This window comes from Hippichthys cyanospilos, chromosome 12 (assembly GCF_059441005.1).
Source record: "Hippichthys cyanospilos isolate Australia breed blue-spotted pipefish chromosome 12, RoL_Hcya_1.0, whole genome shotgun sequence".
In the NCBI taxonomy this organism is placed as follows: Eukaryota; Metazoa; Chordata; class Actinopteri; order Syngnathiformes; family Syngnathidae; genus Hippichthys; species Hippichthys cyanospilos.
The window spans coordinates 2,914,614-2,932,558 of NC_142380.1; the positions used below are offsets into that span (position 1 = coordinate 2,914,614).

General features: G+C 42.4%; 1 protein-coding gene and 1 long non-coding RNA gene across 2 annotated transcripts in view; one reads left to right on the forward strand and one right to left on the reverse strand.

Annotated features, from left to right (window-relative positions):
• cdh2 (cadherin 2, type 1, N-cadherin (neuronal)) overlaps positions 1-16,876 on the reverse strand; it is a 60,359-nt gene extending 43,483 nt beyond the window's left edge. The window contains exons 1-2 of the mRNA XM_088428793.1: positions 16,472-16,876; positions 14,825-14,933 (exon numbers count right to left, since the gene is read on the reverse strand). Of these exons, the coding sequence (XP_088284919.1) occupies positions 14,825-14,933; positions 16,472-16,543 (181 nt within the window). The 5' untranslated portion in view covers positions 16,544-16,876. The remainder of the gene's footprint in view (positions 1-14,824; positions 14,934-16,471) is intronic.
• The window catches only part of LOC148414396 (uncharacterized), a 107,483-nt gene extending 90,563 nt beyond the window's left edge, over positions 1-16,920 (forward strand). Inside the window, exon 3 of the long non-coding RNA XR_015867382.1 lies at positions 16,651-16,920. This is a non-coding gene — a long non-coding RNA (uncharacterized LOC148414396). The remainder of the gene's footprint in view (positions 1-16,650) is intronic.
• The last annotated feature ends 1,025 nt before the right edge of the window (positions 16,921-17,945 follow it).

The window sequence follows — 17,945 nt, forward strand, 5'->3', positions numbered from 1 at the left end:
GGACAGAAAACACGCCAACCGAAATCCTACCCCGCCAACTCATTCCGTATAACTGCTCGCACTCTGGAGGTCTGGGAAAAGGCCTGATGAGCAGCTGAGGGATCGACGTTTAAACTGTGCGGCTCGCAAAAAAGTGTTTAAACGTGAAGTGGTAGAAGAGAAGAAAAGCGCAAAAGTGCTGGCGCTTTGGCATGTGTGCAGTGTCTGGACCTCCCTTTATTTCAAACAGACACAAATCAATGTTGGTGGAATTGCATTCTCCAAGCACGCTGCAGACAGACCAATAAACCATCGGCCAGATCAGAGGCTAGGCGAGAGGCTATGGGGACCGTGGCCAAGTTTTCCTGGCGAAAACTCTTCCAAGACCTCCTTCGTGTAACCACACCCCGTAATGTGTTCAACAGCTCTACAGCATGACAGCATAATCAGCACTATTAAAGGCAACATGATCATGGCTCAAAAATGGGAGTCATGTCTGCTCAAAAGTCTACACGTCAAACAAAAAATACATGGGACAAAATGTTGTGAGTTTCATTATTGGGATCCTTAGCCGGGTATTGTAACGTTTGTAAGTTAACTGTATTACATATATGACAAATTCTACCTGTTTTGCTTGAATTTGTATTCGTTATTGGTGGTATTCGTGAATGTCATACCAGCATGTCCCCCCCCCCAATACAAATATGCGACTTTACGACTCAAGAATGAAAACATTCAAATGAGGCCTTAGCGTGCGTGTGTATCTGTCATTTTCAATGCCAAATAGTCAAATGGATTTTTACTTGGATTTGTGTCAAACACCTATTGAAATACCAAATATCCTTAAAACACAAATATGAATCTAGTGCAGTGTTTCGCAACTATATTTTGCTAGCCCCCCCCCCAGAAAAGAGAAAAGAGAACCCCCCCACCTCGATGCACTGAATATAAATATGATTATTATTGATGAAAATTGTTTAAGTATACCTGCATATGTATCATTTTTAACTAACAGAAATACGCAATATAAATCAACTTTCAACATCTGTTGATTATTTTTATCACGTTTATATGTGTTATAGCTTAGTCTAAAACGCAAAAAAAAAGAAGCAAATTGCACCAAAGTGCCAGAAAATAAAAGAAAATGATGAAAATTATGACTTTATTGCAATTACATTCCACATGACAAAAACAAAGCCTTTTTCCTGGGTTCATCCGCGCCCCCCCGGCATCACCTCGCACCCCCCCCCCCCAGGGGGGCCCATCCCACTATTTGAGAAGCACTACAACAAACAACACTCGTACATTCATTTGAATAGGATACAACCCTGAATTATAAAACCAGATTTCAGCTCCCGAATGCAAATCTCGCATTCAGCTAAATCAAACTATAAACCGTTCAACAGCAACAACATGGAATGATTTGTGCTGGAGTTGCTTGTTACAACCTCTCAACATGGAGTAACCCTGACAAAGGAAGAACAAAGCTCCGTTTTGTGCCTCGTGACCTCATCTCCATTGGCCCACACATTCCTGGTGGTGGCATTCTAACGGCTTTGCAACAGTTGTTTTTCCGCTATTAACGCCATGAGATCTCATTGAAAATACAATGAATATGTTTATTTGTGGCTAAACAAACTGCCTGTCAAATTAACGTTTGGGCAAATGTGACTGCTTTGATCTTCCGATGAATGATGCGCCTATTGGCCGTTCAAGTACTTTTTGTTGATTGTTTTACTTTGGCCTTGGATGACGACCTTGTTTGGAATTAGTGAGAGCGCGCCTTTAAGTGTATGTGCCGTCCATCAGCCGCCACCCACTTCATGACCGCAGTCTCCACTTATATGCGACATCAAGTTTGCTGGTTGAAAATAGCCCCCACACTCCTTATGGCCCAGTTACCCCCAGACACATTCCTCCCTTTTTTTTATGTGCTGTATAATTTGATGAGAACCAGACGTGCTGATGAGTCCTGCAAACAAATGTGCGCGCGCACAAGCTCCCATTCTTCTTGTGCATTAGCCTTTTGCTGCATATAAACAAACACCAACTACTCCCTCTAAATTAACATGGCTGAAGCAGCATAAATGATGTGTGCGTGCATGTGCGTTTGTGTGTACGTGTGTGCGTGCTCTCGCTCACTAATTGAGGTTATGGCAACATCCAAAGCGCAGCACGAACAAAGCAAATGTACAATATTAAAAATGTGTTTTTAAGTTTGACTTCACTGGGGACATCCTCTAATGGCAAATCACATTTATAAAGCAACTTTGTGGGTTTTCTTTTTTTTTTTTTTTCCCTGTTATATGGCGTATTTCCACTGGGGGTGGTGCTTCTATTCACAAACAATGCATGGGGCAAAGATCTTCTTCTCCAGAGTCAATAAATGTGGTCAGTCAAACCCCATAAGGGAATGCTCATGATTATAAACGCTAGTAGTGGGACTGGACGGGGGGTGAAAAAAAAAAAAAAAAGACATCATGGCATGTTGATCCAATATAAATGCATGCCTTCCTAACCCCCCACCAGCTTTTCACAGGCGGGGGAGCGCAAAGGGAGGACGAGGCTGCAATAACATCGGCTCAATCTTCTTGACCGAAAGCTTTGGTCTTCTGCCGTCTACGAGACGTTCTTTTTAGCTTTGCTTTTTATTTAAATGCTTATCTGATACGATTCGGCCCGCTGCATTGCATCTGCAAATAGACCGCGTGAAAAAAAAGCCTAAAGTAAAACACAATCCAGCATTGAAATGTTGAAACTTGGAACAGCGCAAAACAGGATCAACTCTAGGATAAATACTTCCGTTTTTTTGGAAGATAATTTTCCATGGAGCTCATACCTGGCCTCATACTGATCAATCAGAATAGCAGCTGTTTCCTTTTAATTGTTCCGTATAAACAGGGGTGTTAATTCGAGCCCCTAAATTTTGCTGCGAGGTAGTCAGTCGTAACGAAGCGAGATAACACCCTTGTGTAAGGGATGTTGTGAAGTTAACACCAAATACTTGCACCTAGCCCTTGTGTGTTGAAGCCAATTTTCTCTTATATGTCAAGTATTTGAATGTCACGCCATACTTTGCAAACAATGTTGCCACGTAACGACCAACAAGCTGTTCGTTATTTTGCCGATTAATCCGACTTTTAAAAATGATCCACTAATTTCCACCCATTCATTGAATGATCCAAAAACTGTTTGGTCCATAACATATCAGAAAATAGGCTAAAATACTGAGAATTGTTTTCCAAAGTAAGAGCCAATGTTAGGAGAAGTCAAAGGCATTTTTATTCAACACAGTGATAAATATTAAATGATGATTTACTTTCTTAGACGAATAAAATGAATTAAAAGAATATTTACTGTTGAGAGGCTGACATTCTGAGGATTTGGAGTTTTAAGTCTTGAAACGATTAATTAATCATCAAAAATTATTATTATTATTATTATTATTAAGAGATGTTACCTGCAGATGTAACCTGGAGTTTTTTTTTAAGTCACTCAAAAGCTTCACCTCTTCACACAGGGGGGTGATATTCATGCAAATTCGTTTTCACTTGTTTTTATACCCCCCTATGAATTATTTTAAGAGTGTTTTCCATAATATGCGAAGAATTCCCACGTGTACAACGCTGTTCTTGTGTAAGCATATCCCATTTAACTTCTTCTGCGTGTAATGCAACCAAGCACGGGCTCTATAATAAGCTCAATTCGTTTTCTCTTCGTGTCTAGCTCCCTCTATCACTAGGGACAGGCGTGAAAGGTCAATAACCTTGGCTCGCAGCCTTCATATGGTTAGCAATGCCATAAATTAATGGATGAGGCCGTTATTCCAAAACTCTTTCGCTTATCTTCTACAAAGGTCACAATGCTTAAAACGCTTAGTGTGAGGATGGCAGGCTGACATCGGGGCCTATAGAAGATGAAATGGAGGCCGGCGTGCGTAAAAAGTTGACGCAATGGTGGCGTATCTTGAGAAAACATTACAGTGAGGTGAGATTTCACAGTTTAACAATTGTACACGGTTGTGTATGCGAAGAGGAAATAGAAACTTAGCCCTATTCACGGGATAACATAAAAACACCTATGAAACAGTGTCAATGTTTTGCAAAGATTACTTTTTCGCCTCGGTGAAGAAATGACGTTCTGCTAGCCTTTTATGGCCTTGACTGCTTCACAACAATGTATCTGCTTGTTGTGTTACTTTTCAGTGCTTTTCATTTCTATTTCCATTGCTACAAAGCAAGTTTTATAAACTGCCGGTTGCACAAAGTCCAATCCAACTCAACGTGATTTTTGATATTGACTTAGATCAGCAGTGTCTTGGCTTCAATTCTTGGCTTTTAATTTGATAAAACGACGAGTATATTTTGCCTAGCTACTGTATGGTTGATAGTACCGTATGGATCGGGTAGTTTTCAACTGAAGTCTATGATAATGTACTAGAGACGAAATGCACCAGGGAATTGGCCGCCAGTCAATCATGGAGTCCGTATAGACCAAGAACTCACACTCAGGGAACATTTGAAGTCGGGGTTTCTCGATCTCATATTGATATTGGATATTTTGGACTGGCTAGATGCTTTTGGCACTAGCTAATTTTTAATCAAATCGAATATTGACGATATCGTTTGAATCGGGCGTATTTATAGAAAGGAGACATCGAGTACATGCAGCAATCCGGGGGAGAAAAAAAAAATCATCTGTCGCTCTACGAAGCGCCCAACCCTATGTCAAATATTCGCCACAATTTAAATGATCTTTTTTTATGCATACCAATGAACCCACAACTAAAATGACCATTTCATACACATTTTCCAAACACGCAAGCTTATGTTATGTGAAAATGCATGTATCGAAATGTTCAAATTCATCCTGTGGTTATATTATACCCTTCAGTGAGAATATACCCCCCCTCCAGCCTCATTCCTGCTGAGCCGGCAGTGCTACAGGAAATAAAGTGGCGACATGCCGCACGCTCTTTAATGCCTCAATAAATATCGACAGAGGCAGTGATAGTATAAACTCAGACAACGTGTGCCACCGAGCGATATGTTGCTTACTGCCATGGTGTGCACTCAAATTGAGACTAGAAATTGTTTCTGGTCAATCATAATATCTGTGTGCTGTGATGGCAGGCAGGCGGGCGGGCGCTGGTGTCAGCAAGGTCTAGTCGCAGTAGATCACTCGGGAGATGGAATATGGAGTACTGCATATGCTCATTTGATGAGAGCGAGACTGCTTTTGGGGACGCACGTCATGGTATCCATCACATATCTCCTTGAAATCAAACAAAGGCAAATATTTCTCTCATATTGAAGTTGGCGTTTGTTTATTTAGGGTGGCGCAGTGGTTTGTTAGCATGTCCGCCTCTCAGTTCAGGGACCAAAGTTCAAATCCCACCTTCGTGTGTTGCACGTTGCCCCAAGCCCACTTTGGTGCTCACCGGGCACTTCGGGTTCCTCCCACACTCCAAAAACATGCATGGCATGCATTGGAAATATTAAATTGTTGTTTGCCTCTGCGTGCCCTGCAATTGGCCGGCGCCAAGCTGGGATTAGCACCAGCAAGCCCGCGACACTTGTGAGGACAAGGCGCTTTGGAAAATGAAATGAATGGATGGATGCTTATTTTATTTAAAGTCATAACTAGTAAAAATAGATTGCATTACTACCTAACAGTATTCATGGTATAAGAAATGAGGCATCAAAGGTCATTTGAAGACATGAACTGACGACGTAGAATAAAAGACTTCCGTCCTTCCATTATTCAATTAAATCACATCCATCATGGGACAGACAGGAGCGATGGGAGCTCCTCCGTTTGAGAATGTGTGCTGTGGAGAAGGGAGGGCAAAGGAAAGAGGGATGAAAGGATGATGCATGCACAATGTCACGAGATACAACCTAGTGAGTCATCAAGAGGCGAGTGTCAAACGAAGCGCTGGTGCGTTGAAATTGAAGCCTCTGCCGGGAACACAACAGTTGGCGTGGCCCGCGGGAGGTCGCCGCCTCTTTGTGAACATGGTTACAGTATCTGGGTCAATCAATGTGCCCCGGCTTCAAATTTCTCCTTTTTTTTTTTTTTTTTTTGGCAGAGATGTGATAGAGAGCCAATTTGCGTTGTCTCGTCAAGTGCCAGAGTGAGTTTTTGAAGTTAGACTTTAGAGTGTGGCGCCGATGGGTAAAACTAAACATGGACAATTTTGAGATTCAACATTTATTTAAGCACTACTTCACCAGTATGAGTACTTAAATTTATTTATTTAACCCTTTTCAGCAGTAAAAACTTTTGCTTAACTAGCCATGGGCTAGTTTAGTTCAGATTATGAAGGTATGATAACATGCAGGATACCGGCCCTCGAGGACTGGAGTTTGACACCGGTGCTCTAAAACAAAGGAGTGATATTTTCAAAATACCGTTGAATGTTATCACCAGTAACCCTTAAAATGATCCAGAAAGCAAATTTGTTTAACTAGCTTGAGCATAAATGTTATGTTTGCCTTTTTGAACTTGCATTTCAAGAGCCATGTTGTATTATGCAAAAAAGGGCACGGCGGCGTAAGCGTCATACCCTGATTTCGATTGGTAAAGCTTCGTCAAATGATCTCCCACAAGTGAGCAACATTTTACTAGTAAAGACACGCAAATGTCATGTCCTCCAGCATGGAGCCCTCCCCCTATCCTTTATGCATGCCAAGAAGGTTAAAAAAAAAAAAAAGCAATCGCCATCACCTATGTTCAAAGAGGCAGCGTGTATTTTACTCCTGATATTAGCTAAAAAAGCAACATTAACAAATGTAAACTAACTTAAGAGTAGTGATGTACTCTTGTATAAAAACAACACAAGTGAGCCTGAATATACGATCGCCTACTGCAGCAAAGATTTAATGAGACAAGAGAACATAATGGCTATTGGGAGTGGCTCCTTCACATGTCTGTTGATGGAAAAACGTACGGAAGTCGAAGGCCCTGTATGCTCTGATTCCGTTTAACCTAATGAGGGGGAAAAAAAGGCATGACGAGGAGATAAAGAGAGGTGGTCTAAATCCAATGGCGGTATTGCAGAATAAGCAGCCGGGTTGACTTGCAGAACAGAGGTAGTACTGTCGACAGGAAAGAAATATGGAGTTGTTTGCTTTAGAGGTTCAAAAAAGCCTCTTGACAAGAAAGAAGAGAAGAAAAATGGCTCTGAAAACTACAGATCTGTCTCCAGAAGGGTAAAGAATCATCTGAACGCTCTCTTCTGGATGCAAGATGGCATTTTTTTGTCTAAAATCTGATTTCACTGGTGAGGAATACCAAGCCTTTTTTATATGTATAAGAAAGTCGGGTCAATAGTTATTTATACATGACCTCGTTGCATTTAATGTGCTTTCCCTGCATTTTTTTCCCCCACCGTTAAATCAAAAGCGCATTTAAAAACAAATTTAAAAAAATGCTCCTGCAAATCCTTTCATGCGAGACTCAACTTGTGGCTTGGACAAATGAAGACGTAATTTCAGATTGGCTGGACCCAGGTGTGATCTCAAACCAAATAGGCCATAAACCAGCCCCCCCCCGCCCCCCCCGAATTCACCTTCACAAGACCGCGTGAAGGAGCAGTTTAATGAGAGGCTTTCAAGTCTGCGCGTGGATCTACTGCAATTGAAATTCGGATTTGGCAAACACGAATCACGCACGAGCCCAAACTATTTACTTAGCCTATTTATTTACGTATCCTATAACGGCCAGCATTCCCGGTGTTCAGTATAAACACAAAGGCGGTATCAGGAGTGGAATAGCATCTAGATGAAAACAAATGGCGGTAAACCAGAATGAAGTCATACGAAGTATAATACTGGACACTTATCTTTCATCTATGTATCTAAAAAAAAAAGCCCGGCTCTCCCGCCAAGTCCGATTCTGTGGAACGGCTTCTGCGAAAAGGCGAAAGTTCACCCAGATAGCGTGTACGGCTTTGAATCGACCGCATATTTATTTGAGTCAAACAGTAAAGATTTCCTTTGATTGAGGTCGTATGGGTCAAATAGCCTTTACTAACCCTTGGCTACAGATTCGTCACTGTTTGTGCCTCTGAATTGAACAAGCTAATTATACGCGAGTGACAACCCCCCACAAGACTGAGATGACTGCCCAATGTCAGACGCTGCTAGGTGCAAATAATGGAGGTCGGGGCCTGTAGCTGATAACTGTGATATGAACAGAGGTGATGAGAAGTTATTGGCACCGTGTTAGCCCTCCACATCGTGCTTATAATGGTTTTAAAGCCCGGTGTGCCTGCACATAGCCAGGGATTATTTTCAGACAGCCTGGAGTTAGCTAAGAACTTACAGCCTAAAAAGGTCAGACGTAAATAAATTATGCCTTATCCCGCCATGCCACCCAGCAGCTCAGAAACGCACCCACCAATTAGCCACAGACGGTTGCGTTAGTGTTATTATTTCACGTTTACACTTTTGCCCTAAGAATGCGATGGAGCTCGTAGCAAAGAAAAAAAATACAAATAAATAAAAATATGGTGGCCTGGGTACTTGACTCCCACTTCTAACTCAGCTTCCTTGTTACGCTGTAGTCAAACTGCATCAAAGGTTATTTTCCATAGATATATTCTGCGAGGATTCAATCTACTGTCACAATTTGTGTTGGTTATCTAGGCCATGGTGCTCGCAGAAAAAAAAAAGAAGAGAAGAGATTCTGTGACAGAAGATGAAAATAAATTTATGCGGGGTGAGAACAATGAGAAAAATAAAACCTATTCAACTCCAACCCAGCCGGTGATGGTTTAGCTGGGAATTGGAGCACTGCCTTCATTACATACATATTGATCACTGTAAACAAAACCTGCAAGTATTGATTTACTTCCGGAAAGAAAAAAATAGGAGTATGAGGGCGACGGAGTGACGGTACGTGCATGTAGTTAAATGAAATGGAATGTAAAATGTCATTTGAGGGGGGAGGAGGAATGGCCGTAGGGTTGCTTACTTTTCATGTCCAACAATGACAGAAATGATGTCAAATACAGTACATCAGGTCCCACACTATTTAAAAATAATAATAATAGTAAGGGAAGCCTACTGGTGGTTCATGGTATTGCGCTTTATGGTTCTTCTCTGCGAGCACAAATTTGAATATGAAAAATATGAAGAGTTGACAACTGAATTAAAGACCCCGCCACTTCATACGAAGGTTGAATGATTTATCGTTAAGGGGGCTATTTTAGTAATCGATGATTGTGTCGATTAATCAATGGAAAACGTTTTCAATTTCGATTCCCTTATTTAAAAACAGGACATCATTTCATATAACGTGAAAAGGCCGTCAGCTAATTAACACTGCAGACAACGGGAAATGATTAACAGATGATTAACGTTATGATTATGGCTGCGCCAAATGACAATTTTAATCATCAATTCATCTGCCGACTAACTGATTCATCTGATTAAAGAAAATTAGTTTTCATTTCAATAGTTTTACTCAAAAACAGGACATTATGGAACCCTACTAAATAGCGAGAACATACGAAAAAACAAAAGCGCTGAAGAAAAGATCAGTGAGGGTTTAGCAAATTCGACCGATTTCGTGGCAGTCATCGCCCATTATTTGGAAGTATTTTGAAAAAAAATTGGTCATACCAAAAATTCAGACGAAGTAAATGAACTTTCCCGGCTACGCAACATGGAAAGAGAATACTTGTGCATGCAGACCACAAGCTCTCCCTCAAAGCAAAATTTCAATGTCAGGCAACGTAATTTGTGAGAGGTTCAGGCTGAACCCAGACATTAACAAGCGAGTGCCCCTGCCTGCCAAAGACCAGTATTTAAATGTGAATTCTCTCCATATCGTTCATCACCACCTCATATACAAAAAAAACACGACACATGACGATCACCTTGGAAAAACGTTTTCCTGCGTTCTCGGAGACCTTGTTCAACATTCCCAAATGCGTCCCGGATAAAGATGCGTTTTGAGTCACATTGTGCAAGAAAAATCTCGAGAAATCTGTCTGAATCACTGCGGTTTGAAGTTTAGTCTCGCGGGTCTGCATTTCAGACATCTGTTTATCTTACTTCCCTTTGATTGGTATACCGTGGGTACCACGGTGAACCCAATGCACATCTGCCTCAGCCCGGAGTTTGTGGGTTTGAATTTCGATGCAGATGCTCCTGTGTGCGGTTTGCATATCCTACAGGTACTCTGGCTTCCTGCCACGGTCTAAGAGTTTGTTCGCACCTTAAAGCATGAAGGGCCAGTTGCGGAGATGCAAATACTGTATCTGCCGCCATGCCCGCCCGTGTTTCTGACCTTGTTTGCTCACCCGCACCTGATGGCTCGGCTAATGTCACGTGCCGTCTGCGGGCAGGAAAAGGGCTTGAGTAGCTCCGTGAGTACTTGGCCCGGTTTACAGGACGGGGTCGAGCGGGGTCATGTCTCACCAAACACGGGGGCCCCTTTAAACACATATAAGTGGCCACAGCTGCACATGTGGACATCAGAGCTAACATGGCGCAGAGTACAGAAACAACTCCAAAACGGGCCCGGTCGGTGTAATATGAACGGTTGGAGTTTATTTAAATACTTTGCCTTGTAAAAATGCAAAGACAAGCTATTTTACTTACATTTACAGAGAGCGCTTGATGCGTTTGACGCTAGCGTGCCACGTCTCCACTTCTGACAGTAATGGCTCCTTTTCAATCTTTTCATGAAGCTGTTTGTGTGAAAAGCTCCTCCTCCATATTATGACACCCTTACCTTCGTTTAAAACCCTTGCGAAATCAGGCGATAAACCTGCTACTTTTCCACCGCCACAAAAGAAAGCAGAATGTATGAAGGAATGCAAGGGAAGTGTTTGAAGTGCAATTAAGGCTTTTGGCCTTTTCATTAACCCAGTTTTTAGGGCGGGAAACCTCTGCTGAATAATGCTTCGACTGACATAGTTTTTCACGCGGTTTTAAAGCCCCATCTGGATAAAAACAGCACAATGCACACGGGCTCTCGCAAGACACCAGAATTCCACCGAGGGGCAAACCACCCGCTGTCGCGACCTACCTGAAATTGAACGCCGTTTTGTTTAACGCATCGCTTAATCGGGCAACTACAAGATAAGCTACCTTTGTCTGAAGAAGGCTTTTAATAAATAACTTTTGCTTCGACTTCATCCACTTATCAGGCCGGAGCAAACATTCTATCCTTTAAAAAGGAAAGGTCATATAGACAGAGCTTGTCTTGGTTTAGCGTCCGCTAACAATGAGTACTACGCCTTCGTGCCGGACCGGATTGTAGTTCTCAAAAAAAGAATAATCGTCCTTCCTGGATTTTCTTTGCGTCGCTCTGCCAACGAACTCTGGAAAAAATGCATTTTTATTGAAAATCAATATAGCCTCACTTGGCCGGCTGATGGTTAAAGTCTAGAGGACGCCCCCGAGGAATGTGATTAAATCTTACAATCAACTGTGCCGGCTGGCCAGCCACTCCTTTGCCAGCATCAAATCCACAGGAAGTCTTCAATTTAGTGCAAACAATGCACACTATTTGCAAGTGAAGTAGCACCTTTTTTACACACCTCTGGCTGTGTATTCCCTAAACTGCCGCAAAAGGGCAGACTGCAATTAGGCGGGACAAGGATGTTTAACGCTTTACCTTTGCTTTGTAGCTTGTATTTGTTAGACGACCGTGCAATATGAGCAACAGAGTTTAAGTTACTGGAACTTAACACAGACTATCTCATTTCCAATTAGTCAAAAAAAACGAAGAAAGCTAGTGTAAAAAAAAAAAAAAAAAAAGACTACCACCAAAACTGGTGAATCATACTTTTTTTTTTTTTAACTATAAAATGATCTAACTATAAATGATCTAATAATTTTTATTTTTTTAAATAACAATTGATTGATTTTTACCGGTAACTAGATGAAAAAAAAAGTGTGCTTTAATTACATGGTATTTAATATCTTCATTTCTTCAGTGCCTCTGAATGCTTTTATTTTGAAGTTCTTCCAGTGCAGGTGATTGCAGCTGACTTGACTAGTTCTTCGAGGTCACTATAGTCAGGATCCTTATCAAATTCAATTGCTAATTTAGGAGGGTAATAAAAAAAAAAAAAGCTACCCAAGTATGTTGGTATTATATTATACGGCGCTTGTTGATAGCGTTTAACCTCCACTCCAGAGTTAGCGGCTACTTCAGCGGCTAACTTCAGAGCCTGAGGAGCCGTCTGAATAGTTTTTCAAGACTGCTTAACATAACATAAATAACTCTTCACATCTTGATACCGACAGCCCGCTAGCAGCCGTTCCTACAATTTTACTTTACGTGTAACAAAATACGCTCACTCAAATGTGCCGTTTAAGCTAGCAAATACTCGGTTGTGATGTCACTTTGTTTCAGGGGTCTCAGAAATTCTTACAGTATCGGCGGTAAAGTTGGCCATAAAGAATGTTAGTTTATCTGCAGACCGTATTCAATACAAGTACATCAAGAAAAAAAATGCATTTCAAGAATGATTTTCAAGGGACACGTTTTAAATGTATTAGACACAGGATTTCACAGTAAGTAAATGCATTTGAACAAAAGGGAGTCTTGTTATGCCTAATACAAATGCTTCTTAATGTTTTTTTTATTCATCACCGAAGCCTTTTCAGGTGAAAATCGACCCGCCCGAATGAAAGGAACATGACTAGCATTAGCCTTCTCGCCGCGGTCAAAAACAATATCCAAAACAGCATGGCCGGGGCAAAATTGAAAAACTTGGGCAAACTATTCACACCACGGGGGCTTTGTGTCTCTCCCGGCACACTGCAGGAGCCTTCCAGTGGAGAATGCACTTTCATTAACATCAGCCTTCACTGCTGAGCTGCTAGGCTGCATTACAATGACACAGGAGTGCCCCTCTCTGTCAAGGAAATCTCCCGTACAACAAGCCACTGGGGGAAGGGGACGACGGAGCAAAAAAAAAAATGGTGGTTTGTGTTGGGGCCTAAAATAAAAGGAACCTGATTATTCCCGGTCACGGCTCATCCGCAAGGCGGCAGAAGGAAATCCATCACCCGCGGGATCAAACGGAAACTTGTGCGCGAGGTATAAAGCTCGGTGAAAGCAGCGGTCACCCATCCGAGCGCTTTTGCTCCCGTCATGTCATTTCTGCCTCCCCTTCCACCACCCTCTGAGTCACACCAACAGCGGCGTGCAACTTTTAGGCGCACACTGTGAAATCCAACGCAAGCCAGAATGTTTTTCGGCCCAAATGACCTCAAGGCTGTAACCTCGCTAATGGCGCGCTGGTGTTATATTCCGCTTTTATTACTGCTTGTAAGACCAATGCGCGGCTTCGCAGTAGCTGCATCCTTGTTACGCCGGTAATAGCTGCACTGGCCATGCCTTTTTTTGGAATTCAATAGGCGACCGCAGACAAAGATGGAAGCATTTTCAAAGATCTTGATGCGAAAGTCGACAGAAACGGATCTAATTTAAAAACGCCGGCCTTATGCTGTACTACAAAGGGAGAAATGGGGCCGCGCCAAGAACAACAAAATAGAAGCTGTACTTTTTAGAAAGTAAGTCAGACTGTTGGGCAAATAAAGTTGTATTTCTTTTTGGCTGCAAGCCGTATTATATGCATATAAAGTAGTAGTATTTTTTTAGAGAGGAAAAAAGTCGTAATATTCAGGGAATTAAATCTTAAAAAAAAATCTTAATACGCTTTATGCATCACTACCAATCACAACACAGCAATCTTATTAAGTCTTTTCAGTGGTAAAAAGTTCATATTTTGTCTAGAATTCATGTGACGACAATAATTTTCCACGTGCATTTAATTTCTTTACAACTAGTTTTGCTCTTGACCGAACATGACGTCACGTGCCGAAGGCTCAGGCGACGACCAATCACGGCTAAGTTTGTGCTCATCACCTCGCCAAAGCCAGAATTACAGCTGTGAGCCTTGAGTACATGTGATGTCATTTTCGGTCGACATCAAGTGGAAAAATGTTTGAAAAAATTAAAATGAAAAATATTTGAGAATATGACTATTTGAGGGGCAGCCATTTTACTACTTGTTGTTGAGAGAAAATGCTATAACAGTGCTTAGCTTAATATCACATGCTGTCATTTTCAGTTCAGTGAAATGCCCACCACTGAGAGGGATAAAAATGGGTAATTACTTTCTGTAACATTAGGCTATCATCTTTTAACAATGCCAGCTTTTAAATAACAATATAACTTTTTTTTCCCCTAAAATGCTATTCTGTAATGATTGCAGTATACTCCCTTTTTCTAATAGTCTATTACGTTTACTCCCTCAACCATTAAATCGTCTGGTAAAAGGCCTTTATTTTTGAAACTTCACACTTGTAACATTCAAACTTTTGTTCCTCATAAAAACACAACTCGATTCTCATAACACCATGACTCATTTCTTTGCGCGGCCCTAGTGCCACACACCTAACGTTTAGCAACATTAATTGCTTGATTAAAGTTGCATGGGTATCGAAATGTGTGCAATAGATTTTCATTATCTGCCCGCCAGGGACCCCCCGGTGAAAAATGCAAATTGCAGAAAGTGTGAGCCACAATGTATGCTTTCACTTTTGACTAACAAGCTGCCTCCTGTACACAGGCCCCTCTGCTGACAAGCAAAAAAAAAAAAAAGGGGGAACATGTAAGCAAATGGAGCGATACAAATGTGAACCACATGTGAGCTGCTTTATGAGCCAAACGACATGACTCGTAGAAACTCGGGAGGTAATTTTCAAAAATGCGTGGCTTGTTCTGTGCGGGAAGAGTATGACACAACAGGGGAGTATAGCGATACATAGACATGGTGGGGGGGGGGGGGGGGGGGGGGGACAACGCTCACCAGTAAAAAGGGGCCGTCCCTTCTCGATGATATCTGGCAAGCCGACCTTGTATACGTCTTCAGAGAAGCCAGGCCTGCATGGTGGGATGACCCCGCATTCTGCTGCAATCTGCGGTGGAAAGGAAGAAGGTGAAGGGGTGCGACAATGAGTCATAAATCAATCCGCAAAAATGCCCCGCGTGCCCTCCCGGAACCTCTCGCTCACGTTGCGAATCCCCCCCCCCCCCCCCCCCCCGCCCCAACGCCGTCGCCACCTCTCTCGGTCGTACAAAAGCATCTGTTGTTTTTATAGCAGGCACCGCAATTAGGATAATGAGGCCAAAAGGGTTAAGCATTAGCCAAAAAGCATGGCTGGGCAAGAACAAGCTCCATTTGTCCCAGCGGAGGGGCCTAGGCACAGGCTGGTGTTACTGCCAAGCCTCTGTGTCGGCCTTTCTGATCAACGCCGTGTACTTTTCAAGAACAGGAACGCGGCCACGGGACCAAGGTGCCAACAATCCGCCATTGTTGCCGCACAAACGGGCCGAACACCCAAGAAGCGAAAAAACTCTGGATTTAACGATGACCAACTGTGGATTTACTGGAATTCGGATGCCCCCCCCCACCCCACATTTGAAATGACTCATTGAGATAAGGCAGAGGATTTCAGAGACTTTTCACATTTTAAGGAGTACTGGCCTGACAGCTTCCTAGAACTTGCGAGAAATGAATCATAAAGGGGCGTGAAGCAATTCTCGAGAGTCGCCCACTACTCCCATAACGTCCGCCTTGATTCTGTTTCTCGTCCGCCGGATTTGACCCCGGTTTTCATAGCGTGAACCCTTGGAAGAATGTAAAACCAGAGGGGTCCCCGGCCTGAAATAAAGCATTGTGGGTATTTGTGCCGCTGCTTAATCAGAGGAATTTAAATTGTACATGCTTGGCAAGAGGGGGAGGAGCGGGTGGCCAACATTTTGCTTATCAGCGAGCCATGCGTTTTATGAGCCTATTTGTGAACCGTTTCAAATCGAACTGTGGGCTCATATGTGATTTCTTTCCCCAAAAGTTGCAATAATAGAAAAACACGAATCATTTATAAACATTTCAGCTTGAAACACTGTCGTATTACTCCTTTGTGCTTAATATTGTCCCCCTGCTGTGTGTGCACTCATTTTACCCTTAAGCCTCATAAGCCTTAACCTTGTTGCGTGTAGTGGGGTAACATGGACCGCAGTTGAATTATTTTCTGCGTATTCGATAAGCTACTAGTTGGTTGCATTTGTGGGCTACAAAAAGAAGAAAAAAAAAACGCTGATGAGAAGGTTTTAACGATGCAATCAACTGGAACCCTCCCTGAGGCGAGGACGCGCATTTTGAACTTCAGCGATCTTAACCGTTTATAACGTCTCGACTCACACGGGTGAAATGAGCACTAAACATTATATTTTTGCGTTTCTTGGGGGGGACTGAGTGTACATTTAAATAAGGGAGGACGAATCGCAAGCTAGCACTAACGGCACGCGTCAATAACATTTAAAAAAAAATGAAGACTGAAAAAAAAGACATTTGAAGAGTTGCTTTCGCGTGAGGTAAAGTAGCGACATCGCGTCGAAAAGAACCACGCGCACAATAGGACTAAAGTGTCCCGCTCCGTGTTGGGGAAATTACCTGCAGTAGTGCCAAGAGCCCCGGCAGAAGCAGCCCGCCACCGCCGCCGCTTCCCTCCCGTCGTCGGTACATTTTTCTCGCCTTAAATCCTCTTCGAAATCACCAGCGCAATCCCACACGCCGCTCAGAAATCAAAAGGAGCGGCGAAAAGACGATTCCGCCTTCTTTTTTTTCCGCAGGACCAAAAGACTTTGTCGCGTCTTCGGCTGAGGCAGCCTCCTCCGTGGAGTGTATCCGGGAGAAGCACTGGCTGGTACTGAGGCTGCTCCGACTCTCCTCCTCTGCACTCCTTCCTTGCACTCGAACGCAACACAAAAGACGAGCCCGCTGGTCCACTCCGGTGTAAAAGCGTCTCTCACTGTCTCTCCCTGCTGGCCGCACGTCGCTAAGCTAGCAGAAGAGTGAGCTCTGGCAATGAGGTAAAGCTCAACGATAAAGTGGTTAAGGGTGGGGCGTTCTTCAAAGTCTTTGATCAACAAAGAGGTTTTGAGGACATGAAAGGATTTTAGTCCAAAAAAGGCGATGGCGTTCAACGTGCGTCCTAATCGTCCAATCAGATTGCTCTAATTTGGGGGCGGACTTGTTTGGAAACTAGCGAAAATTTGCGGTAAAAAGCGTTTTTTTTAGGGCCCGAGCAGCTACCGCTGCGAGAGCCCTCTTGTTTTTCTCCAGATTATTATTATTATTATTATTATTATTATTATTATTATTATTATTATTATTATTTACTGTGCAGCGCTTTTCCAATTTTGAGGGCCTAAACATGCACGAAAAGTCACCAAAATTTGCACATTTGTCGGGCCCGGTGAAAAATTGGATAATTTTGTGTTTCCCAAAACAATGCAAAAAAAATGGCTCTGCAGCGCCACCTAAGGTTGAAAAAGTGCACCTGGTCCCGGCCCGTTTGACCTAGAGCTACGAAAATTTTTAGGCATATGTAGGACCTAGAGACCTACAAAAAAGTCAGCGCGAGCCATGTGCTCAGATGTACAGAAAAAGAGTTATGATTTTTTGAATGTGCATTTTTGGCCCATTTTTGCACGTTTGCAGGTCCCAAACTGCTCTTTGTTTCTCCTAAACGCTTTACTCAATCACCTTCAAATTTGCTGTGGTCAATATTCACACATAGGGGCACAAGTGGGCAAAATTTGGTGCAGATCCGCTGACATATATGATAGGGGCGTGGCTTCAAATTATGTGTTCAATTTTTCCTTCGCCAAGAGTGACATAAACCTTAATAACTTTGATGTACTAGCTTAAAAAAATCTAAAACTTCATAGACACATGGAAACTTATGTCTTTAACACCTTTGAAAAAAGTTTTTTTAAATACCTACTAGCGCCACTTAGTGGTTGATTAAAATGTCATTTTTTACACTTTCATGTATTGTGCTCAGTCTGTTTGAGTAAAACAAATGAAAATTGGTCAGAATATCATTAAGACATGGAATATTAAGGTTTTAAAATTTTACGAC